General features: G+C 47.4%; 1 protein-coding gene across 2 annotated transcripts in view; it reads right to left on the bottom strand.

The window, feature by feature from the left end:
- Positions 1 to 24,296, bottom strand: part of LOC135916607 (glycosyltransferase 8 domain-containing protein 1-like) — a 95,025-nt gene that overhangs the window by 46,896 nt on the left and 23,833 nt on the right. For both annotated transcript variants that reach the window (XR_010568984.2, XM_065450038.2), the window contains exon 5: positions 3,639 to 3,739. Coding sequence is in view for 1 of the 2 variants with exons in the window: in XM_065450038.2 (XP_065306110.1) it covers positions 3,639 to 3,739 (101 nt within the window). In the remaining variant the exon portion in view is untranslated. The remainder of the gene's footprint in view (positions 1 to 3,638; positions 3,740 to 24,296) is intronic.

Raw genomic sequence — 24,296 nt, 5'->3', positions numbered from 1 at the left:
CTGAGGCTGAACAGACAAACCGGCTGCGAGACGTCAGAGAACTGAGAGATGTGCAAGAGATGTGCTGCCTTTTTACAGCAGCCAAGAAGCCAGGACGACCGGTTCAAACAGGAAGTCGGTTTTGACACCTGGCACAAAAGTCCATGGCTTGTTGGCAACAGTAGTGAAAGACGAGGTTTTCGAACAGCTCACACGAGGAAGCGGTACGAACAGGGCGGTCAAACAAAGAAAGCGCGTTGCTGCAAACGTCAACTCGCCCCTTCGCGCGCTCAGTGTGGACGATCGCTCGCAATGGGCCTCGAGGTGGGTAAGCGTGACGTGGCATCCGGTTTTGCCAGAGCTTTCGGAGGAGGCCGGTGGGTGCTGTGATTTGAGAAATATTCATTAAAATAATTACTTTTCGCTCGCTTCTCCTCAGAAAGAGTGTTGTTTTGGTAGCTCTTGGTGTGACAGCTATCACTGGAGACAAAAATCTCGGCGACAAATTTTTTATTCACTATCCCTTCAAGGGGGGACACTGCTATTGAAATAATGTTCATCATCCTTTTCATCAATATTAATCAAACTTTCCAGTCTTATGAAGAATTTTGTGCTGATTTTAAATATGTAATTAGTTTTGTTGTGGGTCAATTAGTTTCTACATTACTTACCATTTCCCTTCCATTGTTTAAAGCCACAATGGAAAATAAATGGCACCATAAAAATTATTTGTGAAGCGTGTTTAGATAGCATCAGGAGTAAGCAATGAAGGATAGCTAGCACATTTTTTTATCTGACCTTTAATAGATATCTTACAGCCCATTAAATACAAGCCCACAAAATATGGCAACCATGTGGCAGAAGTTGCAGCAAAATAATTAATTTCCAAAATGAACAAAAAAAATTGCTTGCTACACTTCTAGAGTATACATTGACTCCATTCTGCAAAAAAAAAAAAAGTTAGTTCTATCTGTTCTTGAACGAGATATTGAGGCCTGAATATTACATGAGCCCAAAATTTGTTTTTTTGAGAAGAGTACAAAGAACAAACAGCATTAAATATGAGGGGACATGGCATCCAGAACAACCATTTTTAATACTCGCTCTAGACACATGAAACTTTCAGGACACATCCAATCTTGTTCGCTGCTTATAAATATACAATTAGACTTTTTCTGAGGTCAATTAAAAAAAAAGTTGTTACAATTCTTCTTATGTTAAATATTTGGGATGTGATTTGCGAAAAATGTACTGCCGCAACATAGCTAAAATGAAGCAGGTATGATCCTGGATGTTCAAATATTGCAAGCTAGCACTTGGATATCTGTATCTGTACATTAGCCAAAGTTATGAAATTCTAAAGTTGCAGCTTTACAAATGTGAATTCTTTTTGGTGATTTCTACAGGATTTCAAAATATTTCAGTGTCCTAAGACACTATGTCATAGTTCTTGTGCACTCTCTGACTCGCATGTATTCAGGGAAATATACAATGACGAGAATTGAATGACATTGAATTGAACAGTGCCGACCTCAAAAATTGTGACTTTTAAGAAAGCTATACTTAAGGGGAAAAAAAAAACTGGGAAAATATAAATTTCGAGCTTCAAAACCGGGAAATAATAATTACAATATTATTAAAAATGCTAAATTCTTCCCCTAATGTAGACATTAGGTGAACGTACAGGCTCGTAACAGAATCTGAAATGCACCAACACGGAACACGCATATGCATTAAAGGCACGGGAATAGGCATCGGCACAATGTCTGCGGTCTCCAAAGTAAACCTACACCCTGAGACAAAGGGCAATGGTCAGCTTTGCTTCTGCATTATTGCCCATGAAGTTTGAGATTGTGTGACGCAGTGACTTATCTCAGACGCGATCTTGTCGGCTCGTCTGAACCTTGGGATAACCGCCTCCTCTTTCTTGCCGTAGGAAGCTGAGATGGCTTGTGCTTCGCTTTTCGTGGATGTGTGTTCGGTTTCAAACATCTTTTTCTTTTTTCAAGAGGGCCAATTTGTCACTTACGTTTGCAATACAATGAATAAACGGCGTATCAGTGGTTTTCAAAGCGACCCACTGCCAGGCCTAGCAGACGAGTTCGTCTGCTAGGCTTAGTTGCCATAGCAACAGCCAATCAGAAGGCACCTCTCAACACACTGGTAAACTGAGCCAATCGGAGGGCTGTGTGCTTCATCAGACCGGCCTGATTGTTTACATTTGGTCTTTTTTTATACGGTCATCGTCGGTGAAGATGTGGGAAACTGAAAGACGGAACTTTGAGCTTTCGAACGATACTAAGATGGCGGCACTCAGCGACGGGAAAGACAAGAAATAACTCTGTGAACTCCAGTGTTTCTGCACGATTTTAGGGTCCTTTCTTGCCGTCCACGCTAACGAAATAATTTTTCTTCGGAAACTAGGGTGTGTTTTTAGGCAAATCATTTTGATACAGTGTAGAATAGGCTTTACAGATGCCCAAACAAGTCCAGTGAAACCTCATTAAATCGTAGTTGGCTGGAGCTCAGAAAAAGTACGTACTAAACGGTAGTACTGCTTAACCGAAATAGCATGAGATCGCCCACTTACCTGTCAAAATCGGAACTCAGAGAGAGTGCGATGAAAGAGGAAAAAGACATGCAGTATTTATTCACTTCGCGCGACAAAAGTGTTATTTTCGTTTGATACCGTGGCGGCCTTGCAGTGATAACAGCGGCCTCAAACTTACTGGAACTGCGAGCCAGCTTTTCAGCCAGCCTCCTCTTCTCGGCAAACATTCGCATGGCAGATTCCTCGTTGGTGTTGCATATTCTCCGTGCTTGGGCGTGGCAGAAGTCGCGAGGCACCTTTTTCATTGCGGGGGGCTATTCTCGCTGCGACAATTGCATTCATGAGGCTGACGTAACGTGCAGCTTCTGCCACTGTCGGGCCTGAATCGCCCGTGCTGTCGCTTTCCGTGTCATCCTCATCACTGTCGCTAGTCGACACTTCAGCAACAACATGGCGAAAAGTAGAACCTCGTAGTCGTCATCTTTTCGCAGTGGCAACAGCGCTGCCGAGCATCTTCTTCGCATTCCAAATGCCACACACCATAGGCAACAGTAGATCCTTGACGTGTGCCAGCGCTGACTTCTTCGTGTCACATTTAATAGCACGAACGTTGTCAAATTTTTCTTCTATGCTGAGCACCCGGCGTCTTTTTTATACGAGCTTCGGCATGACACGGGTCTTTGTTTGCACAACGCCACAACGCTCTGTAGCATGGTGCCGAAATGATGTTGATGTTGATGTGGCTTCATGCGCAAACGTACAGGGCGCTTGGAGGCCGTTGTTCTGATCTGTGAGGCTGGTTGTTCTGCCGGGCCGCCGATGGAGACAATGCACTGCTGTGTTTGTGCAACGAAAAGTGGAAACCCTACGTGTTAACCATATGTATGCAATAAGCTGGTAAGGTTTATGTGGATATAAAACACATTATGTTCAATGGCCGCTGAGTCGGGGATTTGACTTTACTACTTTTAAAACGAAACTACTGTTTAAGCGGGTAAGGTTTAACGAGGTTTTACTGTAGTTCCCAAAAATCTAAATTTTTTTTCGCGATTTTCGTTTTTTAAGAGCTGTGTACCCTCTTAAGCGAGACGAATGACGAAAAGCTCACCCCTGCCGTGTTGTATCTCCTGGACACGCTATCACAGTCTTTTGAGAAGAGTCCTACGCTGCCATCAGGAATGGGCAGGGTGGCCAGCTCGGATATGTCACCTGGGCACGCAGACAAGGGAGTAAAGAGACATGCTAAGCACACTGCTCAGTCTAAGCCAGAGCAATAGAGGATTGTTTCAGTCAAATCAAAGACCATCAGCATTTTGAAGCACTGAAAATGTTACGCAAGAATATGCCAAAGTAAGCTGTAAGCATTGAAGACTTCTAAGTTGCAAAGTTTTGAAAAAGGTCGCCCTTGTAACATGGCAATGTATGTCCATGGCTATAGTACACAGAAAAAAAGCTTGGCCATCTGGCAAGGCGCATCATTTCGACCTTGGCACTCCTATTGTCACATATTTTCGTTTTCACATAGATTTGTCGGAATATAAGTTTTTTGGTTCAAAGCCAACACTAAATACAGTCAAAATCTGCAATAATGAAATCCCGAGGCAACAATATTCTCACGGCCACGAAATATTTTTCGATCTCTGGCGAACACCCATACGAATCAATGCATTTCATATCTTGCGACAACAAAACTTTCTTTGACAGTAATCCCACAGTAACAAAATTTCCTGAAACGGCAGTCCACATATTATCCACTCACATAATGCTATAGTATCCCAAAACTGCTGAAATGCATTGAATGTGCCCCTAAAATGTGTTAACTACCAGCACAGTATGTTTCAGTGGTCACCACCACCTTTGTTAAGAAAGAAACAGCAGTACAGCAGCTGCACCTGGCAACAGGCGACAGCCATGATGATGATGATGATCAGGGTTTATGCTTTGCAACGCGTGAATCGTAGAGTTGGTATAGTAACTGTAGAGGAAGAGCAGGGCAAAAAATGTGGCCACCACAAAGGTTCTGCCATGTCACTACCTCGAATTTATGTGCAGTCCAGCCCACATATGATGGCCCCACTTAAGACGAACTTTCGTTTAAAATGAGCGAAATCCATGTGACCGTCCGAACATACATTATTTCGACGGCACAAAATCTCACTTACAACGAATGTCTTTGAGCCCTGCCAACCAGTTACAGCGAACAGACGGCACAAACACGGTGCCACGATGCGAGATAACGACGACCTCCGACCCCTTTGCGCACAGAGGCTGTTTTCGCGAGCCTCCTCAGAGGCAAACTATTTGTTCCGTGCCCTTCTCAAGTGAGCTACCCTCGCCCTGCAGGCACGCCCGCTCCCTGCCGACATGCCCTGCCAATGAGCGTCACTGTGTGGCTTCCAAGATCGCCCTCCTGCTCGTCCTTGCAACACCGCTCTGCGTCCTCTCTTTGCTCTTTCTCCTCACCTTCACCTGTCTCCATGCATTGTGTCTGAGCGGCAGAGGAGGTCTCGAAAGTGGCGTTTCAAACCACCATTAGCAGGCTAACAATGCCCAATTGGTACAGTATGGAAAGAGTTAAAAGCCCTTGCTCACTGTTGTGCTTCAGTCTACTTAAAATATTGTGGTAAATGAGGCCACGAAAGCGTTCCGCATTTGCTTGTCATATGTCGTCGCAATGCTGTGAAGTGCCACCTTGACTGCATGACACCAGCAGTTTATGCTGTGCTACGCAAATTTAGCTTGGTGCTTTGCGAGCATGCTATTACACAGACGAACTTAGTAGGCATGCTTGATGCTTTTGCGGTCCTCAGTCTAGCCCGCCCCGCGCTGGTACGAATGGCCTGTGTTGTGAAGAATTTGTGTCGCGCCGCCAAAGCCATGGTGAAACTTTGGACGTAACAAACACGCTGCCCGCAACCGCTGAAAAACGCTTAGGGGGCCGCAACGGCAAAAAATCGTTAATTAGCCTTTGTGCGTGCATTCTCACCTCGTTTCCTATGGCGTGCACAACGCCCTGATGTATGTGTACACTCGCTAGTGCTGTCTCCCTTCAGCGAGAAATTACTGATTGAGAACCTCATGTCCATCTCTCAGATCTTCTGCATGGGGAAGGTGATGAAGCACGTCATTCTCATTAGATTAAGCAACTACATGGAGGACAGAGACCTGTATCCACTCACGATGATCGGGTTCAGGCCAAAACTGTCCACGCAGGACATCCTACTCCAAATCAAACATCAAATCTTTGACACGTGGAGCTGAGGAGCAGGACTAAAAACCATCTTAGGGCTGGACCTCACCAAGGCCTTCGATAATATTACGCGCAAGGTGGTCCTAGACAACTTCCGGGACACGGAGAAAGAAGTACTTGTGGAGAGGAATCTGCTAGGCCGTGGCAGCACATGCGGGTAGCCCGATAAAGTCTTGGTTGGGCAAGGAGGAAATGCAGTTTTCACCGCAGCACGACAGATGACACATCGGGCGCATTGCCATCATTTAAATGTTCTTCTATGGACACGATTCACAAAAATTAAGATATCTCATATATTGTAAGTTCTTCCAGATTTCATTCTGTAATATGAATGAATAGAAGTGGCGGACATTTTAGCAGCAGCTATTATTGAATACTGTCCCAATTACATACTGCACTGCGCTTGAAATGAGCTACCAGTTGCGGGGATGCGTGACTCTCACGCGTCCCCTGATACATTGTTTTTCCGTATATCCTGCCTCCTGTAATTCGGCTTTGCTGCGTGGCTTGGGGCCCGTGGCGGTCGGTGTGGTTGAAGCGCAGTGCGAGAGATGGTGCGAGTGTTGCGCTGCTAACAGCGGGTTTACTTGGCCGCGAAAAGGGAAAAGCTCTTCCTCTTTGGCTGGAGTCCGGCAAGCAGCGCGGACGTGCTGCGCGTGCGCTAATCTATGTTATTGCGGGACCGCCTCGCGTGGCCTCCTTCGAACGCGCCACCGTTCGCATGACCGTACGCGCGAACGACCAAGCGTTGGGATCCAGCATGGGGCGAACATATTCACTTGCTATCTGGTCGTGGTGACTCGGACTTCCTAGATTTGTCGCGCGCCCATCGGGAAGTTTTGTGGACAGCAACTCGGCTAGCAGGCATCTGCTAGCCGAGTTGAACTGTGTCGGCGCCGTAGCAGACAATGTCTGCCGATACCGCCACAGTTCACTCGCTCGCATGTGGTGTGAGTGCATGTGTAGGTGACCTTGAGAGGAAAAGCTCCCAATATGTGCATGCAAGCTGTCGTGGTTTGTTTTGTATTTTGCAGGCTTTCCGTCTCTATTAGAGCTCTTGCGGGCTTCCGCTTTGTGCCGGCAGTGCTGGCTTCTAAGACTTTGCTCACGCTTTCCACGTTGCAACAAAAGCGAGTGCTTTCCATTCGTGCTTTTTCTAAGACGGGGTGGAAATGTCTTGTGCAGAGGTGCAGCAATGGCTGCGCATCCTGCAGGGAAGTGGTCATTACATTCAAAGTTCTGGGTGACCCAGTATGGTTGGAATTGTGGGCTCGTGCAATTCCAAGGAAGGATGGAGAGCTGACGTAGGGCGACTATGTTTGCAAGAAGCACTTCTTGGAGAGTGACATAGAGAGGCGGCAGTATTATGGCGAGCTTAGTGGCGAAGTCCAAGACAAACCTAAATGGCCTGTCCTGCTATCCGACGCCGTGCCCTCAATATTTCTGCACTGAGGCCAACTACTTGTCTTTAGGGGTGTGCGAATATCCGAAATTTCGAATACGAATAGAATATTTTCCTTATTCAAAGCGTATTCGATTCGAGAAATGCATATTCGGAAATTCACGAATATTCGAGGACGGCCGAATAACGGTGGAAACGGGGGATATTCGGATAGAGTGTGAATAATTGAGCAATTAACCAATTGTATGCTTGCTCTGCATTCTCCTAAGAAGATGTCTATTAACTGAGAACTTCGCATGATCCGCTCATTATCTGTATGCTCTGTTTCAGTCTATCTGCTTCAGGCCCTTAAGACATGATCAGTTTCGGTTTCTTTTTCACCAAGCTTTATAATTCTAATTATTTTTGGAATGCCCCATTGCCTTGAAGGTTGCAAAGGCAACTCAGGGTTTGCTAACATTGTTGCAAAATGTATCAAGACTCTTTGTGCGGAGTGCGAATTTGATGAAGTGGCCAGGCTAGGCATGTTTCTTGATCCGCGCTTTAAGGCCACAGTTCATTAGGCATCTGGTCAGATGATCTGGCTGAGAGACCTTGTGACAAGGGAGCTCCAGGCAGCTGTTGTGGAACACCGTGCGGACACTGCCGTGCCAGCGTCGACTTCGTGTCCACTGGTGGCATCGAGTGTATGGAATGCTTTTGACGATCTAGAGATGAACAAAGAGAAGACACATTTGGCCTCTGCCCCTGAGAGGGAAGTTACAGACTACGCGGAAAAGCCTCTTCTGGAAAGGGGCATGAATCCTTGTGAGTGGCGGCAGTCCATTGGCTGCTTCAGGTACCCGCTTTTAAGTGCACTCGCCGGGAAGTACTTGGCGATCCCTGCCACCTCAGTTCCTAGTGAAAGAGTCTTTTCTACCGGTAGAAACGTGACAGTGCATAGAGAGCGTTTACTTTCTGACCATATTGAGCAGTTAATTTTCCTTCACGACAAGCATGTAGAGACAGAGACTACGGTTGTTGAAGATACGAACATGCGCACTGCTTGGGTGAGGAAATGAGACGGTGTGTTCTGTCACCTACAACGTTTGCCATCACTTTCAATCCCACATTAAAAAAATATACATTACAGATTTGGCGTTCTAGAAAAGTACATCATGCAGGTAATTGCACTGTAAGTGACGCATTTTCTGAGCTAATTTTCTAAGGCATTTAGAGCTGCCGAAGACGTGCAAAAAAACATGCGCGAATCGCCACCAAACGACCTTGAAGCGCCGAGCCTCTTCGGCGTGCACGCTACGCGCTTTCTGCTTTCTCAGCGAGCTGACTCCCGACAGACGCTGCATTGAAGCCGTGCCAGACACCGTGACTATATTGCGACACCCGAGCGAGCGCTGTTTCACCTCTTCGAAAATTGTTGTTCCCTGCTCCAGGACTTGGGGGTAGGTTGCAAAGCCTACACCTATGTCCAGGACTTTCTCTTGAACCACACAGCTCAAATCACGATAGGAGAAATCAAGTTGGATGACACAGAACTAGGTAGTAGGGGAACGCTGCAGGGCTTGGTGTTGTCCCCCTTTCTTTTCAACATGGCAATGATCAGCCTACTGAAAATCCTCAGCAAGGGCCAAATCAAGGAAACCCCCCAGCCACAGAGGCCGTCAAATGCTATGTGGTGGGGAACGGGCTCAGTATCTCCTTGTAAAGTCTGAATTCCTGCTGGTGAACCCTATGACCAGGAAACAGTACGGAGGAACACCGAACATTAACATCAAAGTGAACGGCGTCCCGATACCTATCGTAGACCTGATCAAAGTCTTTGGAGCCCGGTTGCATGCGGAAGGCAGAAACCTCGATACCATTAATATGCCAGAGAACAACGCACTAACACTAACAGCAAACACTAAGACTAATCAAACAGATTGCTACAGACATTATGGCATGAGGGAGGTCGGCCTAATTAGTTTAGTGCAGGCCTTCGTCACCAGCCACGTCATCTATGTGGCGCCATACCTAGCATTTGGCGTGGTAGAAGAAAACAAGATGGAATGCATCATCAGAAGAGCATTCAAACAGGCAATTGGCGTCCCAGTCACAACATTCAACGACAATATCTTAGGAGTTGGGGCTACACAACCCGCTTGAAGAATTAACTGAGGTGCACACTGCCGCCCAATACGAAAGACTCATACAGAGCCCTATGGGGAGACACATTCTTCAGAAACTCAACATTCAGTACAAAGCGCAACAGGTCACAAAACTCAACATTCCGCTAGAGATGAGGAGGAACATTAAAATTCCCCCACTGCCAAAGAACATGGACTCGGAGCACCGCAATGGGCGACAAAAGGCAAAGGTGTGCTGCATTGCGCCACATACCATGACATAGAAGGCGTGGCCTACGTAGACGCTACGGAATATTGAGGACGCAAAGGGATGTTGGTCGTAGCGGTAGACACACAGGGAGAACCCATCACGAGCAGAAGCGTGAAAATGGACAACCCCGAAGTTGTGAAGGAATCAGCCATAGCACTAGCGGTGGCCTCCACCAAAGCTAGAATTACCATAAGCGACTCAAAGATTGTAGTTTATAATTTAGCAAAAGGATGCATCTTGTCAGAGGCATTCAAAATTCTAAATAATAACAGTGGCCATCATCGCGGGATGATCCAAATTATTCGGACACCAGCAAACTCGTCTCTTCCTGGCAACTAGGCAGCTCACAACGCAGCTTGAGTAATTACTTGCCAAACAAGTGTGCCAGCACAGCCGAGAACGAGAGACTGCATGGTCAGCTACAAAAAAATCACCAATTACTATCGGCTGGGAAGGGCCCGGTACCCACCAGCTCATCCCATCTAACCAAGAAACAGGCGGTAGCCTGGCACTTCCTGCAAACAAACATATCCTAACCCAGTGAACTGCAGCAGATTCTATCCAGGGCAATAGAATGATAAATGTAAATTATGTAAGGGTAGGGCTTATCTGCCACATGTTCCATGGGCATGCATGAAGGCAGCTCCTTCCAAAGGCCGCAAAATTCAAGACCGGAAGCAGTGGGGGACCCTGCTGCACAGCTCAGACCAGAGAGACCAGGTTTGGGCCGTCCAACTAGCCGAGGCAGCCGATGAGACCCAGGGGATCTGAGCCGTCTGCTAGGCGGAGGAAGGCTGCGTCCGCCTCCGCGATTGCTGGCATCTATAAATGTTGACTCTCTTTCTCTCTCTCCCTCTTGAGTGAGCGGGACGGTTAAGCTTTATGTGCGAATTTGCTCTTGCTCCTCCACCTCCTCCACAAGGAAGGTGCCAGTGGTGTCTGTGTGTGCATGCTTGCGCATCAGTGCCTTTCCCTCTGGTGGGCCAGTGGTGGTCAGAAAATCCATTTTACTGGCTTCCGTGCACCGAGTGGTAACTGCAGGCAAGGAGAACTTTCACTCTCTCCATCTCCCGAGTGAGGATGCCTCTGCCAATAGACTTCAGCCTTCAGCAGCCTTGAGCACAAGCTAGAGCATGCCGATCTCTGTCAGGAAGCTTGTAGAGCTGACTGCTCTGTAACAGTGTAATTAAAAACAAAGGTTAGAGTGAATTGAGACGCAAACGACATATACAGGCACCAATGTTTGCGTCTCACTTCATCCTCGTCTACTTAGTGCCGCAACCTTTGTTTTTAAGTCACGAACCAACTAGCTCAGCAACAAGTTTTGTGCAATTAAAAGTTATTTGTTACTCGTTACGTGGATCATTTTGCATCTCTGAATGGGTCCCTCCATGCTGATCAAGCTCCAGACCGCCAAGCCCACACTACCTTGACAGTCATGGGAACCCATCTTTAACAAATGGTTCCAGTGGTGCGATACAACATCCACTGGTTGTCTACGTGAGATGCAACAGTGCGTCAGGATGTTCTAGGCTGGATTCTTGGCTGAGAGGTTTGGCGAGTATGAGACTTTTCTCTACTGAACTTTTACCAGGCTTTTGTAAGTGTGGGTAACAAAGCGGGTAGAAGCCGTCGTCATCTACTTCACATTAGCATCAAAGCAGTAGTGTGTGTCCTGTACAGAAAGCAGCACTGAACTCAGTCATGAATTTGAAGCAGCTGCATAAACCGGAGTTGCTGGGGCTTGCAGAGGAGTTGTGTCTGGATGTGTCGGACACACTCAAAGGACCAGAGTTGATCAAGGCTATTCTTGAGTTCGGGGCTAATGATTCTTAGCCTTTGGAATTTCTATTCGAGAGACGGCAAAGAGACAGGTACAAGGGCGCGAATGTGCAATGCAAGAGTGCCACTGTGCACCTGAAAGAGAAAAGTGAGAAATTAAACGAAAAACGCTAGAGGGTGAAGAGTGAGAGCATCAATTCGCACTTGAAATGGTGTGGCTTGATGCCAAAATGGAACACATTCAAGCAGCATTTTTGGGTCACAAGGCACCCAGTGCAGGAAAAAGCTTTGATCAATGTTAAAAAAAAAAGTGCGCCTTCAAGTTGGGAAGCTGCGAAAGGCTGAGCTTTTGAAGTTGTGTAGGGAGCTTGATCTAGATAAAGTGCAAGATATGACAATCGCCGCTATTCATACAATCAATTTAAAAGTGAAAATGATTGGACGAAGATCAAATACTTTGTGAAGATGATTCTAAGATTGGGTATCATGAAGGCAGAAAGTTCCAAGGAAATGGAGGCATTGGACAAAGAGCTGGAAGAACTCCGACAGACGTGGAGCCGCAATTAACAAGAGCACGGAGACCGTGAATGCTCGAAATGGAAACAGCGTGAAGTCGTTAGTGCGGTTCCGCCAAACGCTTGTGAGCTCGCTGAAACAACATTAGGTCAGGATATGACTGTTTCAAATGATGAAACTGAGTCGGAAGCGCACCGCGCTAAGATCGAAAGCGCCCATGTGTTAAAGCTGATCGGCCTTGTCGCGAAGGCAGTACTTGAAATGACGGTTCCAAGCGGCAAACACGAGTCAGACACACAGCGCGCGAAGATTGAGAGAGCCTTCGCATTAGAAATTATTCAGCTCACTGCAAAAGCAGTAGTTCCAGAGCAGACAGTTTCAAGCAGTGAACATGAGTCAGTGGTGCAGCACACGGAGACCGCAGACACAGCCTTGTTAGAGCTCAATGAGCACGCTGCAAAGGCAGTGTTAGCGGAAATGGTGGCTTTCAAGCGGCAAGCGTGAGTCATAGGCACGGCATTCAGAATGGTAGCACTTTTGTGATAGAGCACGGTGTAGATAATTTACACCACAAGATGGAGCCACACGGCCTTGGAGTTGTGAAGGTGCGTAATGGGCATGACCTTTATGCAGCACAACTGCAGGAAACACTACAGCCCAAAACGAAACAGGTAGACAAGTCGACAGAGTCGGTTGTTGTCGCGCCCGTGTCACGGAGTCTAAAGATGCTACAGAGAAGTACGGTATTTACTTGCATAATGATCGCACTTTTTTTGTCAGAAAAATTGACGCAAATTCAGGGGTGCGATCATTATGCGGGTTAAATTTCCCCCATAAAAAAAAAAAAAAAAACATTTTTTTTTTCGTCACGCGTTTGCTGTGGGATGCCGGTGCGGGACACCAAAACAAAAATGGCGGCCGGCAGAGCAAGCCGAACGTGCCGAACGCGATTTTTTTCTTCTCTTGAGTACATTACGTGCATCAAAACAGTTTCTTCCGTATCAGTGATGAATAATATCGTTAATATCGGCAAGTTTGCGGCAATAACGTAGCCATGTCCACTTTGAGGGGACAGAAACAGATGGGCGCGCTTAGCTGCCAGTGACAGAAACGCATGGCTGGCGTGCTGCGGAAACTGCGGCATCTGTCTTCACTACTATCCTAACACGGCACGTTTCCGCTAAGGGTGGGCAAATATCTTAGCTGTGTTACAAACGTCGGCGTATGAATAGGGTACACTTTTAACGTATCAGTGTAAACGTGGCTACTATCATTGCCGCGCGCAATTTTTTTGCGTGCTCACGAGTGCAGCTGAAAAGAATCGAAAGGCGCCTTTTTTGTTTTTGTTGACCACAACCATTATAAAGCCTACCCATAATAAAGGCAAGCTTGGTTGTACCTCTTTTTGTCATGGAAGTGCGGAAAGTAATGAAATGAGGCATCTAGTTAAGAATGTTTGGTGCGTGCAGAGCGCTTGGCTTGTCTTGGAAGAGTTGTTCGCGTAGCATATGACAGATGGTAAGCGCGATCATTATTAGCTAGACTTGGCACACGACATATCGCTGCGGTAAGTTCGGGGTGCGATCATTACACGGGAAATTAAAAAAAAAAGAATTTTGACGACAAAATTCAGGGGTGCGATCATTACGCAAGTGCGATCATTATGCGAGTAAATATGGTAGTTCTGCCTTGATGTCCGAGTGAAATGAGGAATTCAGCCTGCAAAACATTCAGCGCGATGTGATGTTGCAGTGTGGAATAACGTATGCTTTCAAAAGAAAGTGCTGCACTACAGCAAAAGTGTACGGAAGTCAGGGAAACTGAGTTTGATCATCGTGCCTCAGCCGTATTGCCAGGGCACGCTGTGTTTATTGCATAGTCTGTGTTCCGAGCAGCCAGGTGCTAGAAAGACCAGCTGTTTCCGATATTCTGAGCAACCTGTCGGGACGTGCGACATACGTGAATGTGTAGACAAGTCAGCGGATGAAGTGGAAGCGCCAGTGAAGTTAGTATGCATTACTACAGAGCTATGTCAATGGCTTAAGACAATGCAATTGTGACGGGTGCACATCACATAGAGGAAAGTTTTCGTGACGCACAGGAATCATCAGATGAGGCAAGGTCTAAGGGTGAGACCAGAGCCAAGATGTATTACGAATGTACAGCAGGAATGCGTCACTTTGAGCTAGGCGATGCAGCGCTAAATTGCCTACGCCAAGCATGCTTAGCATTCAAAGCTGCAAGGTGCTGGATAGCACAGGGAAATGTTGTTTTCCGTGAAGAGAAATCTGAACGGCCTTTTCGTGCCCTAGTGAGAGCAAACGATGGTGAGCCAGTACTGAAATCACAGGATTACATTGAGTACGCAGGTCAGGGAGACGCTCGTGAGCAAGGCAGGGCCAACGTTGCATGCCAGGTAGGAGATGGAGATGAGGAGCACCCCATTCTCCATGTGAGTTGTAAATAGACAATGGAGTTACGAGCAGCTGCACAGTGCCACCGACAAAGAGAGAGCATGCAGGCTGTTCCTAAATTGTCAGGCGACCGTGCAGCTCCGTGTTCCGTTATTGAGACAGGTAAATGCTAACAAATTTCTCCCAAAAGGGCCTTCTCCTACACTGGAGCCTTGCCTTGTAGGAACACTTTGGGGTGACTAAGAAAATGGGAGTCTCAAGGAAGAGCCCATGGCTCAAATCAGAATGCTTAATACGAATACAGTAAAAGCTCGTTAATTTGACACCCGTTATTTCGGATAATTCGGATGGCTCTATTGGTCTCCACCAAAGTGCATGTTAGTCTGTGGAACCAAACCTTTGTTAATCTGTCAGAATTCGGCCCCGCACCGCTTAATTCGGACAAATGCCGACGGCTGCCGCTACACAAAAGTGTGCTAAAGCAGCGCTGGCACCACTGGAGGGAAATCAAAACCTGAGAGGCATCGCCATTGTCATCAATTAGTGGAGGCGATCGCAATGTCACTCAACGTCAGTGTCTTTTTTCTTCGCTCCACTGTGCCTTTGACGCCATTTTCTCTCATGTTGTCGAGTCGGCATCACCTCTTCTTGTGGAGTTTTCTTTTTTCGTTGTGACTGTGTTTTGCATACCACCACCATAGTGCGCTACAGTGATGGCAACGCCAGCAAAGCGGCAGAAGTACGAAGCCAAGAACTTGGCGACTAAGGTGGAAATTTTGCAGGCTTTGAAGAACGGCAAATCGTGACAGCACGTTATGACCAAGTACAACGTGAAGCGGAGCATGTTGGGAACGTATGTGAAAAATGAACAACAGATTCTTCAAGCCTTCGAAAGCGAGAAGTTTCATGCATCAAGAAAGCGGTTGCGAACCAAAGCTCATCTCCAGCTCGAAGAAGCTTTGCTCCAGTGAATTACTGACTGTCGCAATGTGCATCTGCCTTTGAGCGGACCTCTCATCATGGCACAAGGTGAGAAGTATGCTGCTATGATGAACATTGAATCGTTCAGAGCTTCAGAAGGGTGGTTCGAGAGGTTTCAGGAGAGACATGAACTCGTCTTCAGAAGTGTGTGCAGTGAAAAAGGTCAGCGTTGATGAAAGCATGACCACCCAGTGGAAAAATGTGAAGCTGCTTGAGCACATCGCCGTATATGAACCAAGTGATGTGTTCAGTGCAGACAAAGCTGCTCTACTTTTTAGAGCTCTGCCCGACAAGACGGTAACTTTCAAAGGAGACCCGTGCATAGGTGGCAAGAAGTGTAAGCAAAGGATAACTGTGCTGCTTGCCGCCAATATGACTGGCACGGAGCGCTTGCCACTTGTTGTCATCGGGAAGGCACATAAGCCATGTTGTTTTAAAAACATCAAAGGCCTTCCTGTCGAGTATAGAGCAAACAGGAAGGCTTGGATGACCTCGGACATTTTTCGAGGCTGGCTGCAGCAGTTAGACTGGCATTTCACATCCAAGGACCGCAAGATAATTATGGTTGTTGACAACTGCAGTGCACATAACTGCACAGTCAAACTGAAGAGCGTCAAGGTAGTTTTTTTGCCACCCAACACTGCATGTGCCCTTCAGCCGATGGACCAGGGTATCATTCACTACGTGAAGTCGAAGTACCGAAAGCACTTGCTACAACGAATGATCTTATGCTCAGAAGTAGGAAAGCTGTATGAAGTGGACTTACTCGGTGCAATGCACATGTGGAAAAATACACCTCCCACGTGTGGAAAAATACACCTCCGCAAGTCATCGCCAACTGTTTTCGGCACAGCGGTTTTGTGAGGCCCGAGCATGCGGCAGTAGCCGACGAGGTGTCAGCTGAGTCCACCGATGATGACTGTCCGACCTAAGATGCTGTTCTTCTCACAGATTTGACCCTTCAGGACTACATCGCGATTAATGATTGTGTCGCCACAACTGGTCTCCTGACCGATGAAGAAATTATTTATGATGTCACGGGCGCCCAGGAAGACCATGATTCAGATGAAGAGTCATGCGAGGAGGTGCAGCCATGACCTCATCGCACCTCACAAGAAGTCCAGGATGCGCTTCTGATATTGGAGGACGTTTGCCTGAGCACTTCCGGCAGTTTGCAGGCTGTTGGCCACTTGGAAGAGTTAAGAAAAATTGTAATGTCAGCCAGAATCTATGCGAAAAAGCAGACGAATATTGCGAAATACCGTATTTACACGATTGTAAGTCGACCTATTTTTTTTTTATTTGAAAATCTGAAGTGGGGGGTTTCGACTTACAATCAAAACCAAAACATGGCACCGCCAAAAAAGCGAGCCCAACGAGATATCAGGGGACCTGCAACATAGTTGCAATTTTATGCTTGCTCTATGGTTCTAACCGTAGTTTTTGCTATCCTGCGTGTTTGTTCGCTTTTCGGAAGGGTTTTTAAACATTTTTTAGAGTTTTACAGCGCACACAACACCCATGGCGGATGTTGATAGTCGATGGAAGTGCCGCTGTTCCGTTCATGGTGGCACCCCCAAAACGGCGGCGCTTTCAGGGAGTATCAATAGTTCATGGAAGAGCAGACGCCGCTCACGTGTTTCTATTTTCCTGTAGCTCCTAGTTTGACGTGTTCAACTCGACTGCCGGCTACGTGCTACTTCCATGCTTCCTAAGTCGTCATGAGTGCTCCAGGCCCTTGTTCAAACCCTTGTTCACAGCAGCGTTCAAGAGGGCTGCCATCTTTTACGGATGGTGTGAGAGTGGCGACTGCAGCAAAGCAAATTTTTCGCCTGTGATGCCAAGCGAAGAATTTCCCACGGGCTGAAGTACGGAGCTCTAGGCCAAGCTTGCAGGGTATGTCGCTGAAATGCGTGATTGGTCCCTGCCAGTGAAGTGCGACATGGTCATGAAACAAGCCCGGATCTTCGCCTTTTAAGGACCTGCTCTGCCGTGAGTACAACGAGTGGTTGGCGGCAGAAGACCGAGAACTTAGGCCAACTGGACCTGTCAAAAGAGCCTCCCTGACGGCTGCATGTCTTAGGGTGCATTCGGCGTGGGCTGCTGCTCCACAAGATGTCGTAGTGTAGTCGTTTGCCAAACGTGGAATTTCGGTGGATGACGATGCGCTGTGGGACCATAGCAGCGATGACGATGGCAGCACAAGTGAGGACGATGGCACAAGTGAAGATGAGTAGTCCAGTGACCATGCCAGTGACTGATAAATTTTCGATATGGAATGCGCCCTCAAGTATGCTCTTTTCTTTTTTCCTGTCACGTGGTTAAGGGGTCGGCTTACAGTCATGTAAATACGGTACTTCAGTAAATAAAGGTATGCTTCTCCAACTTGATTTTAATGTTGTTTTTCCTGTTCATTCGTTAATTCAACCTTCCGATAATTCGTAACATTTTTCCCGGTCCCGTGAGACCTGAATTAACAAGCTTTTACTGTACAATGTGATGAGTATCATCCTGGCTCAGGTTTTCAACTTTGTTTGTTTTTTTTTGCTCTATTCATTAAGAATGTGCTTTGCAGCGTCACTAATTCATGTTTGATGTTGTTGCTCCTGCATTATTTTGGTAGCTTGGCATGGCATTAAAATGGGGATGTAGTAAGCCTGGCGAAGCTTAGTCAGAATATGTTTCCCGCTTGCCAGCCGAGTCGTGTTTTCAGTGTGGTTTCGACGGACGCCTTTCGTGAACCAGAGGCTGCAGCTCAACCTCTAAATGCATTTGGCGGAGTTCTCGCTACAGAACATAATCTCTATTGGAAAAAACTGTCTACCGGATGCAAGCTGTGGGACGGCTACAACTACCAGTTCAATCCCTTTGGACCGTGGATGCACTCCCCTGTCCACCGAGATCTCCTTTCCCCTGAGGGACAGTCTGTTACGACCGGCTTGTGTGGTGACGAATTTGTGTCACGCCGCCAACATTGTGGCGAAAGCCCGGATATTACAAGTACGCCGCCCCGCCCACAACCATTCAAAAATGCCTAGGAGGCCGCAACAATGAAAAGACATTAGCCCTTGCATGCACACTGTTGCCTCCTTCCCCACGGCACACGTGACCATTAAGCTTCGCGCGTGCGTTCGCTCCTTCCTCTCCTCCGCAGGGAAGACGCTGGTGGGGTCTGCGTGTGTGCCTTTCCTTATGCAGGGCCCCTGGTGGTTGGAAAATACGTTGTACTGGCTTCCGTGTACCGAGTGCCGGCTGCAGGCATGGAGAGCTTTCACTCTCCCTCCTTCTTCTGAGCGAGGGAATTCTAGACTCGATAAAGGACACCCCCACCAATGGACTTCAGCCTTCGACAGCCTTGAGCACAAGCTAGAGTGTGTGTCACACTCTGTCAGAAAGCTTGTAGAACTGAACACTCCACAGCGATGCAATTAAAAGTTATTTGTTACCGTATTTACACGATTGTAAGTCGACCACTTTTTTTTAATTTGAAAGCATGAAGTTGGGGGGTTGACTTACAATCAAAACCAAAACATGGCCCCGCCAAAAAAAGCGAGACCAATGGGAGCTGCAATGTAGTTACAATTTTATGTTTGCTCTATGGCCCTACCCGTATCTTTTCGCTATCCCGTGTGTTTTGTTCGCTTTCGGAAGGGTTTTTCAACATTTTTGAGAGTTTTACAGTGCATGCAACGCTCATGGGGGTTGTCGATAGTTGATGAAAGCGCCGCTGTTCCCATTTGCGGCGGCACCCTCAGAACGGCGGCGCTTGCGGGGTGTATCGGTAGTTCATGGAAGAGCAGACACCGTTCACAGGTTTCTCTTTCTCTGTTGAAAGGCATTAGCATTGGTTTGACGTGTTCCACTTGACTGCCGGCTACGTGCTACTTCTATGCTACCCCAGTCGTCATGAGTGCTCCAGGCCCACTAATCGTTTGGCAGTCGTTCACAGCAGCGTTCAAGAGGGCTGCCATCCTTTACGCCGAAGAAACAAACCACTGCGCAGCGGGTCGCAATTTCGATGTTTCTGAACGGGTGGTGCGAGAGTGGCGACTGCAGCGAAGCAAAATTTTCACCTGTGAGGGCAAGTGATAAATTTCCCACGTGCCAAAGTCTGGTCACTTTCCGGAGCTGTAGGCTAAGCTTGCGGCGTACGTCGCTGAAATGTGTGATCGGTCCCTGCCAGTGAAGTGCGACATGGTCATAAAACAAGCCCGGATCTTCACCTTAACTTTAAGGCCCTGCTCCGCCGTGAGTACGAGTGGCTGGCGGCAGAAGACCGGGAAATTACGCCAACCGGACCTGTCAAAAGAGCCTCCCTGACGGCTGCGTGTGGTTGGGTGCATCCGGCATGGGCTGCTGTTCCACAATATGTCCTGGTGCCATCGTTTGCCAAATGTGAAATTTCGCTGGACCATGACGCGCTGTGGGACCGCAGCAATGATGACGATGGTAGCACTAGCGAAGACGAGTAGTCCAGTGACCATGTCAGCTACTAATAAATTTTCATTATCGAATGCGCCCCCGGGTATGCTCTCTCTTTTTTTTTGTGTCACGCGATATGGGGGGGTCGACTTACATTCAAGTCGACTTACAATCGTGTAAATAGGGTACTCGTTACGTGGATCATCTTATGTCTCTGCCTGGGCCCTTCCATGCTGGTCAAACTCTAAAGTGCCAGGCCCACACTACCTTGACAGCCATGGGGACGCGTCTTTAACAGCACGAAAGATATGGGGTAAAATCACCGATGAGGGGCCGACTTTCAGCTATGTTTCAGCAAACACCGCCACGCTTGCCTTGGCTGTTGGGCCTAACCAGCGCTGTTTAGCGGGATGTTAGCCACCAAAGTTGCGGTTTAGTGACGCATCAACACAGATCTATCCACAGCGGCCAACGGGCACAGCAAATAAGTAAATGACTGCAAACAAATTTGTCTTTGCCTTTCTTGGCTATAAGCTATGCTACCATATTTTTTGCCCTTTACTACAACCCAAAAATTTTAAACATTTAACAGTAAAATCAGGGTACGGCTTATGTGCAATTTCTTTCGCCTTGAGGTGTGGTTTCATGGCAGCGCAGATCCTCCGCCATCATCAGCATCACAGAAGAGGTGGGAAGCAGAATCGCTACACAAAGATACGACATGAATAATTTGTGCATCCGCGAATGGATACTGTTGTTGCATAGCTTTTGACATTGTATGCAGCTACAGTCGCCGACCGATTTCCTGGACTCCAAAAATTTGGACATGCCCGATTATTCGGTCAGCTTCGCGGCACCGCCATTCTCCCCATAGACCATAATGCCTAACAACTGCCAAAAGTTCGGACACCTTGCAACCTCGTCGGATTTTTCGGACACTCCTTGAGCCAACTCGATCGAGGGCATCATGCACCGACTCTGGCGCATAGTTCAACTTGCTGAACGCCATTTTTGTTTTGAACGGAGCCTCCTTGCTGCCCCACGAAGTGGCGCTACTGGAAATCCCCGCTCATCATAACCGTTCGATAAAGTGGCCATACAGCAGTTCCGGTTTCAGCTTAGTAAGCCATGTCAAGAAAATCCAGCAGCTGATTTGTTTCTTCTGCACACGACGCTGCGAGCAGGCCACGTTTTTCATTTGTGCGACTGGTGTCAGCATGGTGGTGTTTGCTTTGTGTGCTGTGTCGAGGTTTCGGTGATCCAACGCGGCGTACGGAAACATCGCGTCAAGTGTCTAATGGTGCCGACAGTGCCCGCGCAGATTGTGCTGGGGAATGCCAGCAAGCGAGTGCCGGGAGGCCTAAGATTTCTCGCCTTCCGATGTGCTCCCTACTTACGCGGAAAATGCTCTGCTGAGACCTGCGCAGTGGTTGCATTGCGATTCCGGATACCGTCTCACTTGACAGTTTCACAGGTGCTGACACTGCTGTACTGACATGCGCAGAACTCGACGACGGCAAGATCATTTGTCAGGTTTCTGCTGCACCGCCGGACGATGACTCCGAGTCGGAAGATGACGCACCATGTGCTAGGTTGCCGTCACATGCGGAGAGTGCACAAGCAGGGACTGTGCTTTCAGTCGCCTATTGGCCACGAGATCGACCTATAGGTGGCAGCACCGTCGCCCTGTTAGTGTGGATGCGTCGCCCGTGCGGTGTGGAAGTGTAGGGAGCTACTGTTTTCATTTCGCGATTCTGTGCTCCGTGCCCGCAGAAAACGCTTCATTTACCATCGTGAGATTTTGTTCGGTTCCGCAATGCAGCACATATTGCACAGAGCCAGGGATAAGCTTTCACTACTATCCCGTTGACGCGGCACGTCGCCGAGAATGGCTCATCAGGCTTCGGAACGGCAAGGCGCCTTCCAAGCATGCGATGGTGTGCAGTAAGCACTTCGACGATGGTGCGTTCAAGCGTTCGCTGACGAAAAAGGATGGCGAGTAGTCCAATATGATATCACGTTTGGGAATCCTAATCGGCAATCTGGGCATTAATGTTTGCTGCATGCGTAGTTGCTGTGTAGTTGCTGTGCGTGTGATGATCGTTGCAGTCCGCGAAAGTTCGTGTCGATGTGGCCTGGGATGCCAGTAATGAGTTGCCTGTGCTTTCATATACTTTTGCAAGTAAATTAACCATGTGTCCACGCATGCAACTTATTTTAAAAACTTCATGCGCCGCCTGCGCAGTGAATTCAAGGTTCGCGCTCAGCTGCGAGTCCGTTTAAACGACCGTCACCGAGCGTGACTAGTTGTCACGTTTTCTGTTGTCTTTCCTCAGCCACGGGAACTGTTCTCTGTGTTCAGAAGTGTAAATACGAGCACCGAAACACGGCAAGTGTGTACGCGTGATCTCGTACAGATTAAACAGTGTAGTTTCGCGAGTCAACAGCGGATGGTCCATTAAGCGATGAACGAACATGCGCGAGCGAATTTATTGCTACTGCTCATATTGATATATTTTTTCTCTCTTCTATAGGGGGGCGGAAAAAATTGAAGCCTGATGCACTGCATTCAAGCACCACTGCAAATTCAAGTGCCTGCATGCGAAAGTAATTAAAGGGATCTAATGATTATGATACAACATATATTATACGTTGCATGCTTTATTTGAGCTTCGTGTAATGGTTGCAACTGGTTATAAAGCGACTCGAAAACATTTTGCAATGGTAGTAACACTCTGAAACTAACTCGCGATTTCGTAGGCCTGGCTAAAAACAAAAATTGATAAAGCAACATAAGTGCTCTAAATTTATCGCATAACGTAAACAAATCGCAAATCAGCGAGTCAGCTTAGTGTGATGTAATGTAAACAAATCGCGATACGCGCCGCGACCAACTACATCCGAACAACTTGAGGCAATACTTTACCCAGCAGGGCATGTGCAGTTCAATTCTGCTATTTTTGTCTCGTCGGTCAAATTCAGGTCGACTCGGTGTGGGTCTTTACTAAGCGCGGACGACTGCAGCACGAATGCGATAACGTGCACAGGACCGTCAGAGCAACAGGTGGAAGCGACGGCACTACACTCAATGGTGTGGCCCACCGCAACGACTTGGTCGCCTTCGACGAGACACCTGACACCGTACCTAACATGGTTGAGAATTGTGCTTAGAGGCAAGGGTGCTGTAAAACGGAAAAAGAACGCATGTTAACCTCACAACACGTTGAAAGGAGACGAGCGCACATGGTGTGGTCGCGTTAAGCAAATGTGTTTCGCATCAGTACACTAAAAACGTACAGCGATTTACTTTACGAATTTCCGTTACAAAAATGAAAGAATAACAGGTTGAGAGGTTACTAACCATCGAACAAACCGTCCTCGTCAACATCCATCGTGATTTCGCGAACTACGATCGCTGCGCACTGCGGCTGCAGCGGCGACGGGCCACCGGCATCCACACTTAGGAGCTTCGTCACCTCGCCGCTAGGAGCCGACTCTGTTCGATCTCGAGGCCAATAGTGACTGTACGACCCTCTCCGAGATTCAGGGTTACCTGATTGCGTGTAAACGGAACAGCGTGCCACAGCGCACTCACGATTTCTTCAAGCCTACTGCCGAGCCCGAATAAGTGTGTGGAAATAAAAGATTTCATTTCTTTTTTCTCAATCTGCTTTTTCGGACACCTGTTTATTCGGACATTTCCGCAGTCCCCGTGAGGTCCGAATAAATGGTCGGCGACTGTATTTCCATGAATTTTTCTCTTCTTTATGGGGCATTTTGATTGGGGGTGAGGCTTATACTAAAAAAAAGATATGTGTATCCGTTCGTTTCAAATGCTTCGAATACTGAAATGAGTGCCAAAGCGAGTATTGGATAGCATAGTAAGTGATCAAATATTCGAAAGTAGGCACAAGCCTACCCTCATGATTCACTGAAGACACAATCACAGCAGGAGCACAGCTGTGTCATATGATACTTGAAATGTGCCACAATGTGGGAGCTTCATACACACAAGCAGCTTCACCACTATCCCAATATGGCAACAGAGCATGTTTTCGTGAAGGTTGCCGTGGGTTCTTTCTGTGCTTGACTAGGACCTGGAGTGGTATTGTCAGTCAATCACTTTGAGAGGTGCTATTATTCTTGCGATATTTTCGTGCAATTCCGCACCAGATGTGTCGGCGTATATAGCCGTCAGCATTTCTGAGGCTGTGCCCAGCTCGCTATCTGTGCACAGTGCTGAAATGCCGTCCGATGCAACTTCAACATATCCGATAAGTGCAGTCATGCAAGATCTCATGAAAATTACAGTAGTACAGTAAAATCTCGTTACTATGAACACCACATTCCCAAAATTTCTGGCTATGTCACCATTAGGCTCCCTCCACTTTTTCCTTCTAGGGCCCAGTAAATCCACAGTAACATATGGGGCGCTGACAGCACTACACTAAGCTCACATCTTGTAGCATCATCCTTCAAGCCCTGAGACAAAGGATGCACGGGATAATTAATTGTCCTTCCTCTACCGCTTGATGACAATTCTTTGAGAACGGAAACATTGCGTTCAAACGATTCGTGTAGATTCAGGAATGCAACTGGAAAATTCGGGGCTGCTGTTGCTTG

Source organism: Dermacentor albipictus, chromosome 2 (assembly GCF_038994185.2).
Source record: "Dermacentor albipictus isolate Rhodes 1998 colony chromosome 2, USDA_Dalb.pri_finalv2, whole genome shotgun sequence".
NCBI lineage: Eukaryota > Metazoa > Arthropoda > Arachnida > Ixodida > Ixodidae > Dermacentor > Dermacentor albipictus.
This window is presented reverse-complemented; position numbering and strand designations above follow the sequence as displayed.